Source organism: Puma concolor, chromosome B2 (genome assembly GCF_028749965.1).
Source record: "Puma concolor isolate L17-30 chromosome B2, mPumCon1.1.hap2, whole genome shotgun sequence".
Lineage (NCBI taxonomy): Eukaryota > Metazoa > Chordata > Mammalia > Carnivora > Felidae > Puma > Puma concolor.
The window spans coordinates 77,186,546-77,201,257 of NC_141671.1; the positions used below are offsets into that span (position 1 = coordinate 77,186,546).

The 14,712-nt window shown below is 34.9% G+C and overlaps 1 protein-coding gene across 4 annotated transcripts in view; it reads right to left on the reverse strand.

Moving 5' to 3' along the window:
• Positions 1 to 14,712, reverse strand: part of CEP162 (centrosomal protein 162) — a 120,037-nt gene that overhangs the window by 89,805 nt on the left and 15,520 nt on the right. For all 4 annotated transcript variants that reach the window (XM_086707346.1, XM_086707347.1, XM_086707345.1 and 1 more), the window contains exons 4-8: positions 14,535 to 14,681; positions 14,021 to 14,204; positions 11,518 to 11,582; positions 4,966 to 5,081; positions 2,724 to 2,754 (exon numbers count right to left, since the gene is read on the reverse strand). In XM_086707346.1, the coding sequence (XP_086563472.1) occupies positions 2,724 to 2,754; positions 4,966 to 5,081; positions 11,518 to 11,582; positions 14,021 to 14,204; positions 14,535 to 14,681 (543 nt within the window). The remainder of the gene's footprint in view (positions 1 to 2,723; positions 2,755 to 4,965; positions 5,082 to 11,517; positions 11,583 to 14,020; positions 14,205 to 14,534; positions 14,682 to 14,712) is intronic.

Genomic DNA, 14,712 nt, shown 5'->3' on the forward strand with positions numbered 1-14,712 from the left:
CAGATACCGTATGATTTCACTCCTATGTGGAATTTAAGAAACAAATGAACAAAGGAGGGGGGGCGGGGAAGAGAGAGGGAGGCAAACCAAGAAACAGACCCTTAACTATAGAGAACAAACTGATGGTTACCAGTTTGTTGGGGGGATGGGTTAAATAGCTGATAGGGATTAAGGAATGCATTTGTTTGATGAGTTGTATGGAAGCATTGAACTTCAGCATTCACTGTATTGTACAACTGAAACTAATACCATAACCACTGGTTGAGACTCTGTAAATTACACTTTCTATTGTTAATTAACCATCTTTTTATTCCCCTCTTTGGCTTTATTGAGGTATAATTGAAAAACAAAGCTGTAATATATTTAATGTGGAAAATGTGATGATTTATGTAAATTGTGAAGGGATTCTTACAACTGAGTTAATTAAGGCATGCATCACCTTTTTGGTGAGAACAGCTAAGTTCTACTTTCTTAGCAAATTTTAATTATATAACAATCACAATTGTACTTATATAGATTCTCAGACTTTTTTTCTCAGACTTTTTTTTTTAATCTTATAACTGAAAGTTTATACTTTATTAATCTCTCCTCATTTTCCCCACCCCTCAGCTCCTAGCAACCTCATTCTACTGTTTCTGGGTTCAACTTTTATTTTTAAATTCTATCTATAAGTGATACCATGCAATATTCACCTTTGTCTTGCTATTTAATATAGCCAAGTGATACATATTGTTGCAAATAACAGAATTTCCTTTAGGACTCAACATTTCATTAGTATATATGTGTCACATTTTCATTCATCCACTGACAGACATTTAGCTTGTTTCCATACTTGGCTATTATAAATAATGCTGCAAAGAACATGGGACTATAGATATCTCTTTGAGATAATAATTTTGTTTTCTTTGGATATATATCCAGAAGTGGGACTTTGGATCACGTAATAGTTCTATTTTTAATTTTCTGAGGAGTCTTCATACTGTTTCCTGTAGTGGTTATACCAGTTTACATTCTCACCAACAGCAAATAAGAGTTCCCTTTTCTCCACATCGTAGTCAGCATTTGTTATCTCTAATCATTTTGAAAACTGTCATCCTGACAAGTATGATGTAGTATCTGTGTTTTTTTGTTTTAATTTTTTTAATGTTCATTTATTTTTGAGAGAGAGAGACAGAGAGCAAGCAGGGGAGGGCAGAGAGAGAAGCAGACACAGAATCCAAAGCAGACCCCAGACTCTGAGTTGTCAGCACAGAGCCCAACGCAGGGCTTGAACTTACGAACCATGAGATCATGACTTGAGCTGAAGTCAGACACTTAACCAACTGAGCCACCCAGGTGTCCCTCACTGTGGTTTTTAATGGCATTTCCCTGATAATTAGTGAAGTTAAGCATCTTTTTATGTACCTATTGGCCATTTTTGGCTATTAATTTGTATGAGTTCCTTGTATGTTTTGAATATTAACCCTGTATTGGATATGTTGTTTGCAAATACTTTCTCCCATTCCACAGAATGCTTTTTCATATTGTTCATGGTTTCCCTTGCTGTGCAGAAGCTTTTTAGTTTGATGCAATCAACCTCACTTATTTCTGCTTTTGGTATGAAATCTAAAAAACCATTGCCAAGACCAGTATCAAAGAGCTTACCCCATGTTTTCTTCTATGGGTTTTACAGTTTTAGGTCTTATGTTCAAGTGTTCAATCCATTGAGTTCAATTTTGTGTATGGGGTAAGACAGGGTCAAGTTTTATCTTTTGCATGTGGCTATCCAGCTTTCCAAACACTATTTACTGAATAACTATTCCTTTTCTGTGCATTCTTTGTGCCACTATCAATAACTAATTGACCATATATGCATGTATTTATTTCTGAACTTTCTGTTGAAAATGTCAATACCATACTATTTTGATTACTATTCCATTGATCTATGTGGTTTTTTTATGCTAATACCATACTATTTTGATTATTGTAGCTTTGTAATATATTTGAAATCAGGAAGTGTGATACCTCCAGCTTTATTCTTTTTTCTCAAGATCGCTTTGGCTATTTGGGGTCTTTTTTGGTTCCATGCAAATTTTAGGATTATTTTTCCTATTTCTGTGAAAAATGCCATTTGAATTTGATATGGATTGCACTGGATCTGTAGATCACTTTAGGTAATAAAGACATTTTAACATTAATTCTTCTAATCAATGAACACAGAGTTATCTTTTCATTTATTTTTGTGTTAATTTCTTTCATCAATGTTTTATAGTTTTAAGTGTACACCTCTTTCACCTTCTTGGTTAGTTTATTCCTAAATATTTTATTCTTTTTCATGGTATTGTAAATGGGATTGCTTTCTTGTGGTTTTCTTTTTTTGAGGTGTCTTTGTCTGGTTTTAGTTATCAGGGTAATGCTAGCCTCAAAGAATGAGTCTGGAAGAATTCCCTCTTCCAATTTTTTGGAACATTCTAAGAATTGATATGAATTCATCTTTGAATATTTGGTAGAATTTACCCATAATGCCATCTGCTCCTAGTGTTTAGAAAAATAATATATTCTTACATATAACAGGAAGGATTCAAGACAAGCATAAGGGACCAATCATTGAGAAAATCTGTGGACTTTAATTCATTAAAGATATTTAAAAACAAAAGAGATAGCAATTTCTGCAGAATTATTTTGATACTATTCTGAATAGACCAATTTTTGCTATCTAAAATATGTGAATATGTAATATTTACCGTTAGCCAGCATGCCAGTTTTCTCTTCTTCCTAAATTAAAAGAAGAAAATAATCATATTATTTGAAACCAAAATTATATAAAATGACCACAATGCAAATAGTAGCAAAATTTGAAAACCAGTGTTTTACTCCATCATGAGAAAGAAATGTACCTTCCAGATTTCTTTTATTACTCCCATTCACTAATAATTTTACAAGACTAGAGAACATAGCTATGAAAGAACTTCAGGACTGGAGCAATTACCAATTAGTTTAGGCCTTTATAAGCCTTGTTTAAAGAATCTTGATGCCATCTGCTCATTCACCTTGCTTAGAAATTCTATTTTTTGAACTCCAAGATAACATGGATACTTTATCTAAGATTCTTGCTATTATAACATCATCAATCACTTTTCTCTTCTTTTCAAAATTAATGATCAACTATAATTTGTAGTCTGTTTCAGTTACATTTTGAGAGACAAAATTTTCAAAGAGGCAGGCCACCAAATGGCAAGATAATTGAAATTTATCAAAATTATAAGTTCCGTTAGAGTAAGTTTTGTAATTAGGGTCACCTACGTTCTCCACTTGGATAGGCAACATGTAGGATTGATTATTCCATAATAACAGAGCTTTAATTCCTTCTACACTGACACATTTTTATGCAGGCCTATATTTTCTTTTTTCTTTTTTTTTTTTTTAAGAGAGAGAGAGTGCATGCCTGAGCAGGGGAGGGGGTAGACAGAGAGAGGGAATCTCAAGCCTGCTCCACCCTCAGCGTGGAGCCTGACGTGGGGTTCAATCCCACAACCCTGGGATCACGACCTGAGCCAAAACCAAGAGTCGGATGCTCAACTGAACGAGCCATCCAGGCACCCCTATATTTTCTTAATATGTCAAACCACTGTGTCTTCTACTGACTTATTTTTCATAAAATATTTAAATTGCCATATTCTAAATATAAATGCTAGTAAGCTTCTAAGGAAAGCCAGCAGATCACATTAATCTTCATGTATTTCTAGAGGTCTTCTTATTTTCCCCACTAAACTGAGTGATATAGAGACAACTAGTGACAAAGCACCAGGTATATTTAAAATGAGAGTATCTATTGATACCTGGAAAGTATTTTTTGCTTCTGTTTAGACAGTCTATGGTTTCACACATGTTTAAAACATGTAATCCTAACATGCACTCCCCAAAGAGACCTGACTATATAGATCAAGACTAACATAATGGGGCGCCTGGGTGGCTCAGTCGGTTGGGTGTCCAACTTCGGCTCAGGTCATGAACTCGCGGTTCGTGAGTTCGAGCCCCGTGTCGGGCTCTGTGCTGACAGCTCAGAGCCTGCCTGGAGCCTGTTTCAGATTCTGTGTCTCCCTCTCTCTCTTTGACCCTCCCCCATTCATGCTCTGTCTCTGTCTCAAAAATAAATGAACGTTTAAAAAAAAAAAAAAGACTAACATAACAAATAGTAATTATCCAACTTGTTAATATAAGTAGCTTCAGAGAGTTCTATATGGCAGACATTATGTAGTAATATCCTTAGCCAATCTTGCTAAGAACTAAGAAGAGATCTGAAGTATAGCAACACTGAGTATGAATGAAGTAATGAATTAATTCATGATCTTAGTCTAATAAGTTTCAGACAGTAATGTCACTGCTAGCATAAATACTGAGGAGGGATGTTTTTTGTATTTCACAAGGACAAGATCTACCAAAGAAAGTATAGCTTAATATACCTGTTTAAAAATTAGATTTGAGATTTCAATTAAAATTTTAATTTTTAAAGCTTAAGGAAATTACTTGCCAAAAGAGATCCTTTAGAAAATCAATTGCCAGGGGCACCTGGGTGGCTCAGTCAGTTGAGCATCTGACTTCGGCTCAGGTCATGATCTCGCAGTTTGTAGGTTCAAGCCCTGCATCGGGCTCTGTGCTTACAGCTCAGAGCCTACAGCCTGCTTCAAATTCTGTGTCTCCTTCTCTCTCTCTGTCCCTCCCCTGCTCATGTTTTGTCTCTCTTTATCTCTCAAAAATAAATAATAAATGTTAAAAAGTTTTAAAGAAAGAAAGAAAATCAATTGCCAAATTTATTACGATTGACATCCTGAATTAAGAAAATGTCTGAGTGTTAAGAGACCTATAGCTTTATAACAATGAGAAAGACAATAAAGAACTTTGTATTTTGAGCTCTCCATATAGTGACAGTCAGCTAAGGTGATGAAAGAAATTTCAAAACTGTCAAATATATAATTGATGTATCACCTGTTTGGGTACATGTATTTTTTCAGATTTGGGATTTTCTTTGGAATTAGTCTCTTCTTTAGTGGTCAAAGGTGCATCAATATCCTCCTCATCTTCAAAATCATCACTGTAATTTTCTGAAGAAAATAATTTAAAAAGATACAAGAATCACACTGTTAAAAAAGTCATATTCCAATAAAAGACTGCTGAGTTCCAAAGAAAGGAGACTGCGTAAGAATAATTTGCTGAAATATTTACATAAAGATATCTCTAGAGAACATTTTTTTTTGCAAAGATTTAATCAGAATTCAATCCGTAGACTTAAGTTTATTTTGTCATCTTGTACTTTCAAATAGTTATAAGAGTTTTAAATTTTAATCTTTTAAATTATTAACAGACTAAAAATTTCTAGAACTGTCCAAAAATTTTTATATCTTTAAAACAAAGTTTAACACTAAAGACAAAGTCTCAAATACCCTACTTATAAAAGGCAGTGCTTTTTTGAAATCTTGATGTTGTTAAACACAATTGTTAAATTTGCTTATTTTTTTGATTTTTTTTTTTTTTTGTCTGTGTAGGTTATTTCCAATGTAAGCCTGAAACAGTACCTATGAAAGGTCTATCTCTAGCCCTTCCCTTGGGTAAATACTGGCTCTACATGACCTAACATTTCCCAATCCTGGGCACTTCTCAGCTAATGTCCCAAATCATATCTCAGTTATGTTACACCAGAAGGGAAAGGTGTGTCCATCTTAACATGATGCCATTAGACTACCTCTGGAGAACGTGTGGAAGGGACTATCTGGCCAGGATTTCTTCACCAATTAAAAACAATTTTTTTAACGTTTATTTTTGAGAGAGAGAGAGAGAGAGAGAAATGTGAGTGGGGGAGGAGCAGAGACAGGGAGACACAGAATCTGAAGCAGGCTCCAGGCTCTGAGCTGTCAGCACAGAGCCTGATACGGGGCTCAAACCCACAAACTGTGAGATCATGACCTGAGCTGAAATCAGATGCTTAACCGACTGAGCCACCCAGGTGCCCCACTTCCCCAATTTTTAACTTGTTTATTGCCCTTAAAGGAATGACTGAGATCTGTGATCTTTTCAGAGTGGAAACCATCATTCCAGAAATAAACATGACCTTAACTGTATTTCAAAAATTAGATAACATTCAGAAACAAGATGGCCTGATGAATGAAAGACTGTATGTGGTACTAGAGAGTCTGTTTCTGGAATGGCTGCCTTTTAGAATGGAGAGGAAAACTTGAGTTTAATTAATAACGAAAATCTGGAAATTAATTTGAGAGGGCTTAGAAGTTAAACAGAGATGTTTCTGAAGGTAAACATCTCTGTTTTATTAGTTCATAAGAATACAAAGTGGGTACAGTACATTAGGTAAATAAACTAGCTTAGTTGGTTAATTACATCAATTATCTATATTCTGAGGCTGAGAAGCTGACCTTTGTTTCTCTCCCATATAAGAAAGAACACCGAGATTTTCTAAATATTAGCAGACATAATTAAATTTGCAAAACAGTTATTTTCTAAATATTAGTAGACATAATTCACAAAACAGCTATCAAGAAATTACTTTGTATTAGACATACTTCTAGATTCTAGAACCAGTGTAATATGATTAAAATTCTAATATTCTACATGGGAAAGAAAATATGGGAGGGTATGACAATGAACTTAAACAACTATGTGGGATTTGAGAACTACTTGAAATCAATGGAAGGAAAATAGTGTTTGTTTGACTACAAAGAGGCAGTATGCGAAACAGTTTAGATAGTATACCATAGCACTTAAGAGCATAACCAGGAGGGGCACCTGGCTGGCTCAAGTTGGTAAAACATGCAGCTCTTAATCTCCGGGTTGTAAATTCAAGCCCCACATTGTGTATAGAGGTTACTTAAAAATAAAGTCTTTAAAAAAAAAAAAAAAAAAAAAAAAAAAGGAGCATGACCAGGAGCCAGAAGGCTTGGATTTAATTCCTGGTTCTACTACTTATAGTATAGAATCATTGGCAAGTCACAAATCCTCTTTGCCTCATTTTCCCCATCTGTAAAGTGAGGATGCTAATAGCACTTATCTCAAATGGTTGCTGAGAAGATTAAGAGTTAAAGTGTTTAGAAGAGTGGCTGGTATATCATATGCCCTATTTAAAAGTGTTAGCTATTACATTTAGTAATAATTATCTTTGTTAGCATTATTATAGCTAGTGTTGCATTTAATCTGAATCAAAAGTTAATAAGGCCAAATGTTATTTTGGATTGGAAAAAGTGCTAATGTGCATTTTTCAAAATTACATTTTGTTAGTTGCATTTTGTAACTGAATCATCTACAGGCAAATACTATAACATATAAGTAACCAATCCCTTCTCTAGGAATTTGTCATGAGTAAACTAAGGAAACATCATTGGTAGATACAGAGATGACAACAGATGAGAAATAAGTGGAAATAAAACAGCATATCAGAGATTTCAGAAACATTAAGGCAAATTAAGTTTATATAAAAATGAAAGAGTAAAACCACATTGAGAAGGTAGTTTTCATATGAGAAATCCCAGAGATAATAATATGCTGGCTCTTCCATATTGTTTGGAAAACAATGAGAATATTCATTTGTAGTGTTCTAACCTTTTTGAGACAAAGATGTTATACATTCAAGGTACTATTTCTATTATTATATTCCCTAACTTTGCAACTTTGAAAATATTATTTGCATAAGAAGAAGTGTTTTAAAATTCAGATAAAATAAATAACAGTCAATGTATAAGATCTGAATGATAGATTTTGTAGACATTTTCATTCTTTGTAGGAAAATTTCCCTGAAAATTTTAATTTGAATATGATGCAACTTACAGGACTTTCTCCTCTACTATCCTGGATTTCAAGAACTTTGTAAACAATGAGTAAATTGGACTAAATATATGAAACAACTATTTACAGACATTGGACAACTGGCAGCACAAAAATATGATTCCTAAGAAAAGAAAAACAAGTGAGGTGAGCCCTATGGAACTTGAAGGTACATACATTCATGAATGTTAAGCATGGAGGGGAAGATCAGGACAGTCTCACTGTGCTAAGGTGACAGAGATAAGAGCAGAAAAGCTGGGCAATCGGAAGTTGTAGGGCAGTAACAGAGGAAATACCTATGTAGAAACAGAGCTCTAAAGATCTGCATGAGGTCTCCTTGAGTCTTTCCTAAATATTAAGTCATATTTGTATAGTTTGAGTAACTGAAAAGCTACAGGCTGGAAAATTCACAGAGCTCACAAGGGGTAGTGAGACTCTGGAACTCTACCCAGCTGAAGTGGAAAATTTCCTCATTGTTTAATAGGGTCATTCAGTAGGAACCTCAAAAAGGCTGTCCCTTACTCCTAGTGTCAAACTGTACTGTGGAAGTCTACTCTAGACTTCCTCTAATAAAGCATAAGAAAAGCCTTGAAAGGATCAAGCTATCAAAATCAGTTATCTGCCAGAACAAAGCTCGACACTCTTTATAAGAAGAAAACAAAATGCAGACACTCAACAATGTAAAAGTCTGCAATATCCAACACCCAATAAAAAAATCACTAAGACTTACAAGGAGGAAAATGTGACCGTAACTAGGAGAAGCAGCAGTCAATAGAAAGAGACCTACAAATGCACAAACATTGGGATCAGTAGAATATGCTTAATGCTAAGAACTTGAAAAAATGAACATGAGAAAAGATACTGAAGAAATTTTTTTAAAAAGACCTCAAACTTTTAGATTGAACTTCTAGACTGAAAGAAAAAAAATATAAGATTCAATGAATTAACAAAAGATCAAAAGAAAGAAGAAAAAAAATCAGGGAACCTGAAGACACAGTAATAAAAACTGAAGAACAGAGAGGAAAAAAACTTTAAAAAAATGAAAGTCTTAGTTACCTGTGGGGCAAAATTTAGTCATTTCACATAATTATAATTGAAGTCAGAGGGTAGGGGATGACAGAAATAATATTTGAAGAATTAATGAGCAAAACAATTTAAAAAATGTTTTTTTATTTTAGAGAGAGAGAGAGAGACAAAGTGGGGAGGGAGGGAGGGAGAGGGAGAAGGGGAGAGGGAGAGAGGGAGAGGGAGAGAGACAGACACAGAGAGACAGAGTGAGAGAGAGAGAGAGAGAGACAGAAAGAGAGAGAGATTCTCAAGCAAGCTCTATGCTTAGCGCAGAGCTGGACATGAGGCTTGATCCCACAACCCTGGATCATGACCTGAGCTGAAATCAAGAGCCAGATGCATAACCAATGGAGCCATCCAGGCACCCCATGGACAAAACATTTTTTTTAATTATGACGGAAAGTATAGATCCATAAGGGCCCCTGGGTGGCTCAGTCAGCTGAGCGTCCGACTTCAGCTCAGGTCATGATCTCGAGGTCTGTGAGTTCAAGCCTCACATCGGGCTCTGTGCTGACAGCTCAGAGCCCGGAGTCTGCTTTGGATACTGTGTCTCCCTCTCTTTCTGCCCCTCCCCCGCTCATGCTGTGTCTCTCTCTCTCCGTCAAAAATAAATAAACACTAAAAAAAAAATTAAAAAAAAAAGTACAAATCCATAGATCAATGATGCTCAACCACCTCGAAAGAGGATAAATACAAGAACAGCACACCAAGATACATTATCAAACTGCCTCAAAACCAGGCTAAAGAGAAAAATCTTGAAAAAAAAAAAAAAGACCCAATATACATTAATCATAATAGGAATTATCATTGATTTCTCATGAGAACTAATACCATAAGACAAAATGAAATTGCTAAAGTGATCAAAGAAAACAAAACTCCAGAAGTTTTTCCTAGTAGACCCAGGTTCTTCATGCTGAAAAAAATTACTACATAGAAACTCAAAATACTAGGTAGTTACCACAGCTGACTCTTGAACATGGGTTTGAACTACAACTGGTTCCACTTACATGAGGATATTTTTCCAGTACAGTACTGTAAATGTATTTTCTCTTCCTTACAACTTTCTTAATAACATTTTCTTTCCTCCAGCTAACTTTAAAAATACAGTATATAATACACATAGCATACAAAATATATGTTAATCAACTGTTGTGGTTCTCATTAAGGCTTCCAATCAACAGGAGGCTAACAGTAAAGTTTCTAGGGAGCCAAAAGTTACACACAGATTTCTGACTGTGCAGGGGGTCAGCATCCCTAACCCCTATGTTGTGCAAGGTTCAACTGTATTTGAAAGTTACTAAGATAATCAATCTTAAAAGTTCTTATCTCAAGAAAAAAAATGTTTTGTGCTAGTGATAGATATTAACTAGACTTGCTATGGTGATCATTTCACAATGTATCAAATAATTATGTTGTATGCCTGAAAATAATCTTATATATCAATTATACTTCAATTTAAAAATTAATTTTTAAAAATCCATTTCAAATAAGAAATATAAAGTCCTCAAATCTATGCAAAAGAATACAAAAAACTAGGAATGATAACTAAGTGGATAAATGTTTTTACATGTATATAAATTTTTTATCTTCCTGAAAAATTTTTTTAATAGACAGTTACAAATAATAATAATAATAATAATAATAATAATAATAATAATAATGCATCATGGAGTTTTAACATATAGAAGAAAAATATATGACAAAAATACCAAAAAGGTTGGGAGGGAGTTTACTGTTTTTAAGACTCACTTAATTGGTATAATGTTATTTGAATGTACTTTCTTTAATAAGATAAAGATGCACACTGTGAATCATAGAAAAACTAAGAAGAAAATGGGGCACCTAGGTGGCTCAGTCGGTTGAATGTCCGACTCTCAGTTTCAGCTCAGGTCATAATCTCATGGTTTCGTGAGTTTGAGCCCTGTGTCGGGCTCTGAGCTGACAGCGTGGAACCTGCTTGAGATTCCGTCTCCCTCTCTCTCTACCCCTCCCCTGCTCACGCTGTCTCTCTCAAAATAAATTAATAATACTTTAAAAAATTTAAAAGAAAAACTAAAAAAAAAAAAAAAAATACAGCAAAGAAGTGTAACTAACAAGCCAAAACAAGGGATAAAATGGAATGCTATCAGTACTCAATCCAATAGACTACAGGACAAAAGCAACAAAACAAACAAATGGTAAACAACCATACCAATGAATTTACTTTTATAAAGGGTAGAAACATGTCAGTCAGAAGTCAGAAACTGTCAGATTATTAGATAGAAAAGTAAAATCCAGCTATATACAATCCATGAGAAAATCATTTTAAATATAAAAACAAAGACAAAGACACATTAAAAGTAAAAGGATAAAAAGAAATACCTGAAGAGCCACGCTTTAGAGATACTGGTCCTGGCTCCACAGATTCCCATGGTCCTTTTTCTATCTTCCTAATTGGTCCACCACCCACTCCCAACAAATGAGGCAATAGTGCACTTTCAACAATTTCTTAGGAGCTCAGATTGTAACATAGGCAGTTCACTCTACCCATTCAAAGCTCTTTCCAAGATACTATTTTCCTTTTAATTATTTTTCTATCAATGTATTTATTAAAAGTTATACTACCTTTACAAATATTGTAAATTTTAAAACCAATAAAATTACCTGTTAGTTCATGTTTCAATTCATTCTCATGTTTATCTTCAGTTAGTTCTACATTAGCTTGACTACTAAAAAAAAAAAAAAATTACCTAATTTAGTATTACATGTTAATAATAGGTTCCCATGCAATCTTTCATGTATATTTTTTAAAAATCCCTAACATATATTTTCTTCTCAAGTACTCTTATTCTATCAAAAACTAAAAATTTAGGAGCTATAAAGAAAATGTTTTGAAAAGAAAGAATCCTCAAAGCCTAAGACTGTCGCTATCAATTAACGCAAAGAGAAAAAATGCCATATTTTTTAACTTTATACACGAATACACACAATTTTACACATAAATGTGTGCCTTTACATATCTCAGGGCTCAGATATCCTTTATAAACTAAAGATTAGAAACTGACCACGGGGGTGCCTGGGTGGCTCAGTTGGTTAAGCATCCAACTTCGGCTCAGGTCATGATCTCGCGGTTTGTGGGTTTGAGCCCCGTGTTGGGCTCCGTGCTGACAGCTCAGAGTCTGGAGCCTACTTAGGATTCTGTGTCTCCCTCTCTCTCTGTCCCTTTCCCACTCACACTCTGTCTGTCTCTCTCTCTCTCTCAAAAATAAGTGAACATTTAACAAAAGAAACTGACTATAAGTTATGAGAACCAGTGAAGTCTACATAGAGGCCGGAAAAGAATGCCAGGTTCAGCATTTACATGTTAACAAGCAATTTAATCATGAAATGGAGGCTGAATACAAGGCCTAAACCTATAAAATCTCAGCAAGGTGACAAAGGAACTTGAGCAAGTTTTAAATAAACTGAGTATACTTTTAGTTCATATACTGTCTTCTTTCAAAGCAAGGACTCCCTTCTACTTTTTTCAGTCCATGAACCCTCTCTTTAGTGAGATCAACAAATCCAAGAAGCTATAAAACTGTAGTAATAATAACAGCAGCAAACACTATTGTGTACTCAATGCTATTTATCACACTAACCGGCCTATTCTAGAACAGAAATATCAGTAGTTAGGAATAATGTTAAGAAATAAAACAAGCTAAGAAATATTGCAAAGGTGCAAAAACCTGTGGCCAATGATCCTGTGTATGCTTAATCTGTGTTGTCACTGTTGGGAGAGGCAATCAGCACGGGCCCTGAGTGTCCTTGCATGTTCTTGTGGGGTACACCAAGAAAGGAAGGCACAAACCCCTCATTCCTAGGTCATTTCCCAGGATTGTGTGTGCATCAAGCAACCTTGAGAGATGCGGCAGTATCTCCTCCAAGAAAAGGAGCAGGCTTGTTTCCTCTTACTATAAAAGCAATAGATTCCCCAATCTCAGTGATCTTTTCCTGTAAAGCAACCCACCATCCATGCAGAGAGCCATTATGGACTCTCCATGTTGCCTCTGCAGGCCATGTGGAGCATGGGGGAACTGAGGCAAATAAATGTGAGATGCAGACTGGACTTTTGTTGTGAGAAATAAAGTCCTTTGCTTCTGACCCAGGAAACCGTGTCTATACTCAGCATCCATAAAACTGACCAGCTAATTTGTTAGTTTATAAGTAGGGTAAAAATCTCAAACTCTATACAGTTCGTGACAGTCACTATACTGCTTTACCCCTGGTCTGTGAGAAACTAAGCATCATAAGACCAGGTACTCCAATAACCAAAGGTTATGATTCTCCTCAGTCTTAATTATAGTTGGTGTTCTTAAAACCTTGAAGATGTGATATGACTTCCATTTATAATTTTAAAAGGTCAAAGGTCGGCTCTATTTACAGATGACCAGCTCAGTCAGCTAGCAGGATTTCCAGGATAAATGAAGTTTCCTGATAATCATCAGGGCCAACCACACACAAAGGACAGAAACAAAACCTATCTTTTACTCCCTGGTTCCTCCTTTCTTTTCTGTCCCTATTTTCTCTGAGTTTATAACAGCTACCTGAACTTTCTTATTTACCTTATCTGTGGAAAATTGCTTAATAAATTACTTTTGTGGGGCACCTGGGTGACTCAGTCTGTTAAGCATCCGACTCTTGATCTCAGCTCAGGTCATGATTCCACAGTTCGTGAGTTCAAGTCCCGCATCAGGCTCCACACTGACACTGTGGAGCCTGCTTGGGATCCGCTCTCTCCTTCTCTCTCTGCCCCTCTCCTGCTTATGTGCATGCGCTCTCTTTCTCTCTCTCTCTCAAAATAAATAAACTTAAAAAAAATAATAATAAATAAATTACTTTCCTAGTAAGGTCTTTTTACAGTGTGCCATTAGTCTCAGTAGCATCTCAGGCATGACATTTCACATAGCTGGATGCAGAGTGGGCTCTCAAACACAAATTAACATATTCCATTCATATATGAGAAACCATGACCAAAAAAATGAACAGAGAAAAAAGAGATAAAATAAGATTCAACATGTACCTGTTATAATGTTTATCCATTTAAGTCCATGCATATACCAGCCTTCCAAAAATATGGAAAAACATAAAAATCATTTAATGATAATTGATATTGTATATATATTACCTATGTAAAGCTTTAAATTGTGTGGAGTCATTAGAATCCAATTCCTTATTTAATCTTGAATAATCAATGGAAGATGTTAAGCCTTCCTCAAGCCTGGCAAAAAATTGCTCCTTTTCCTCTTGTTCCTCTAATGTGTCCAATCCCAATCCAAGAACACTATGATTGAGTTCAGAAACTATGATCTCTAAATGGAAAAGAATGAATATATTTTTATTAACATGCAGAATTTTGACAAAATTAATTGTAATGGTGCATTTATTGATGTCCTTAATAAAACTTTAAAAATTTAAAAAATACTTTATCTCTTATCCACCAAATACAGATTTATATTCATAATCAATATGTAACATTGTAAGGTTTCTCTCAAGATATAATTCTAAACCTTCCAGGAAGGTATTAAGTATGTCTACACACTTCAGTAAAGGAGGCTAGAAGATACAATTTAATTTTTATAAAAATTTTAATTATAAGCATAGTAATTAACCTGTCAATTTGTATCCCTCATATTTCTTACCATTTGTTTCTAAGCTGTCAATACTTAAGATAGAGGTTCCACTGCTCTGAAGAAACTGAATCCTTTCAGGACACTCCTCTTCTATTTCCATATTAGGCTGAGAAGTCTTCTTAGCTTTCACATAGCTTACATTTGTTCCAAGCTGTCCTAGGGGTGGGATTTAAGATACAGTTGGATA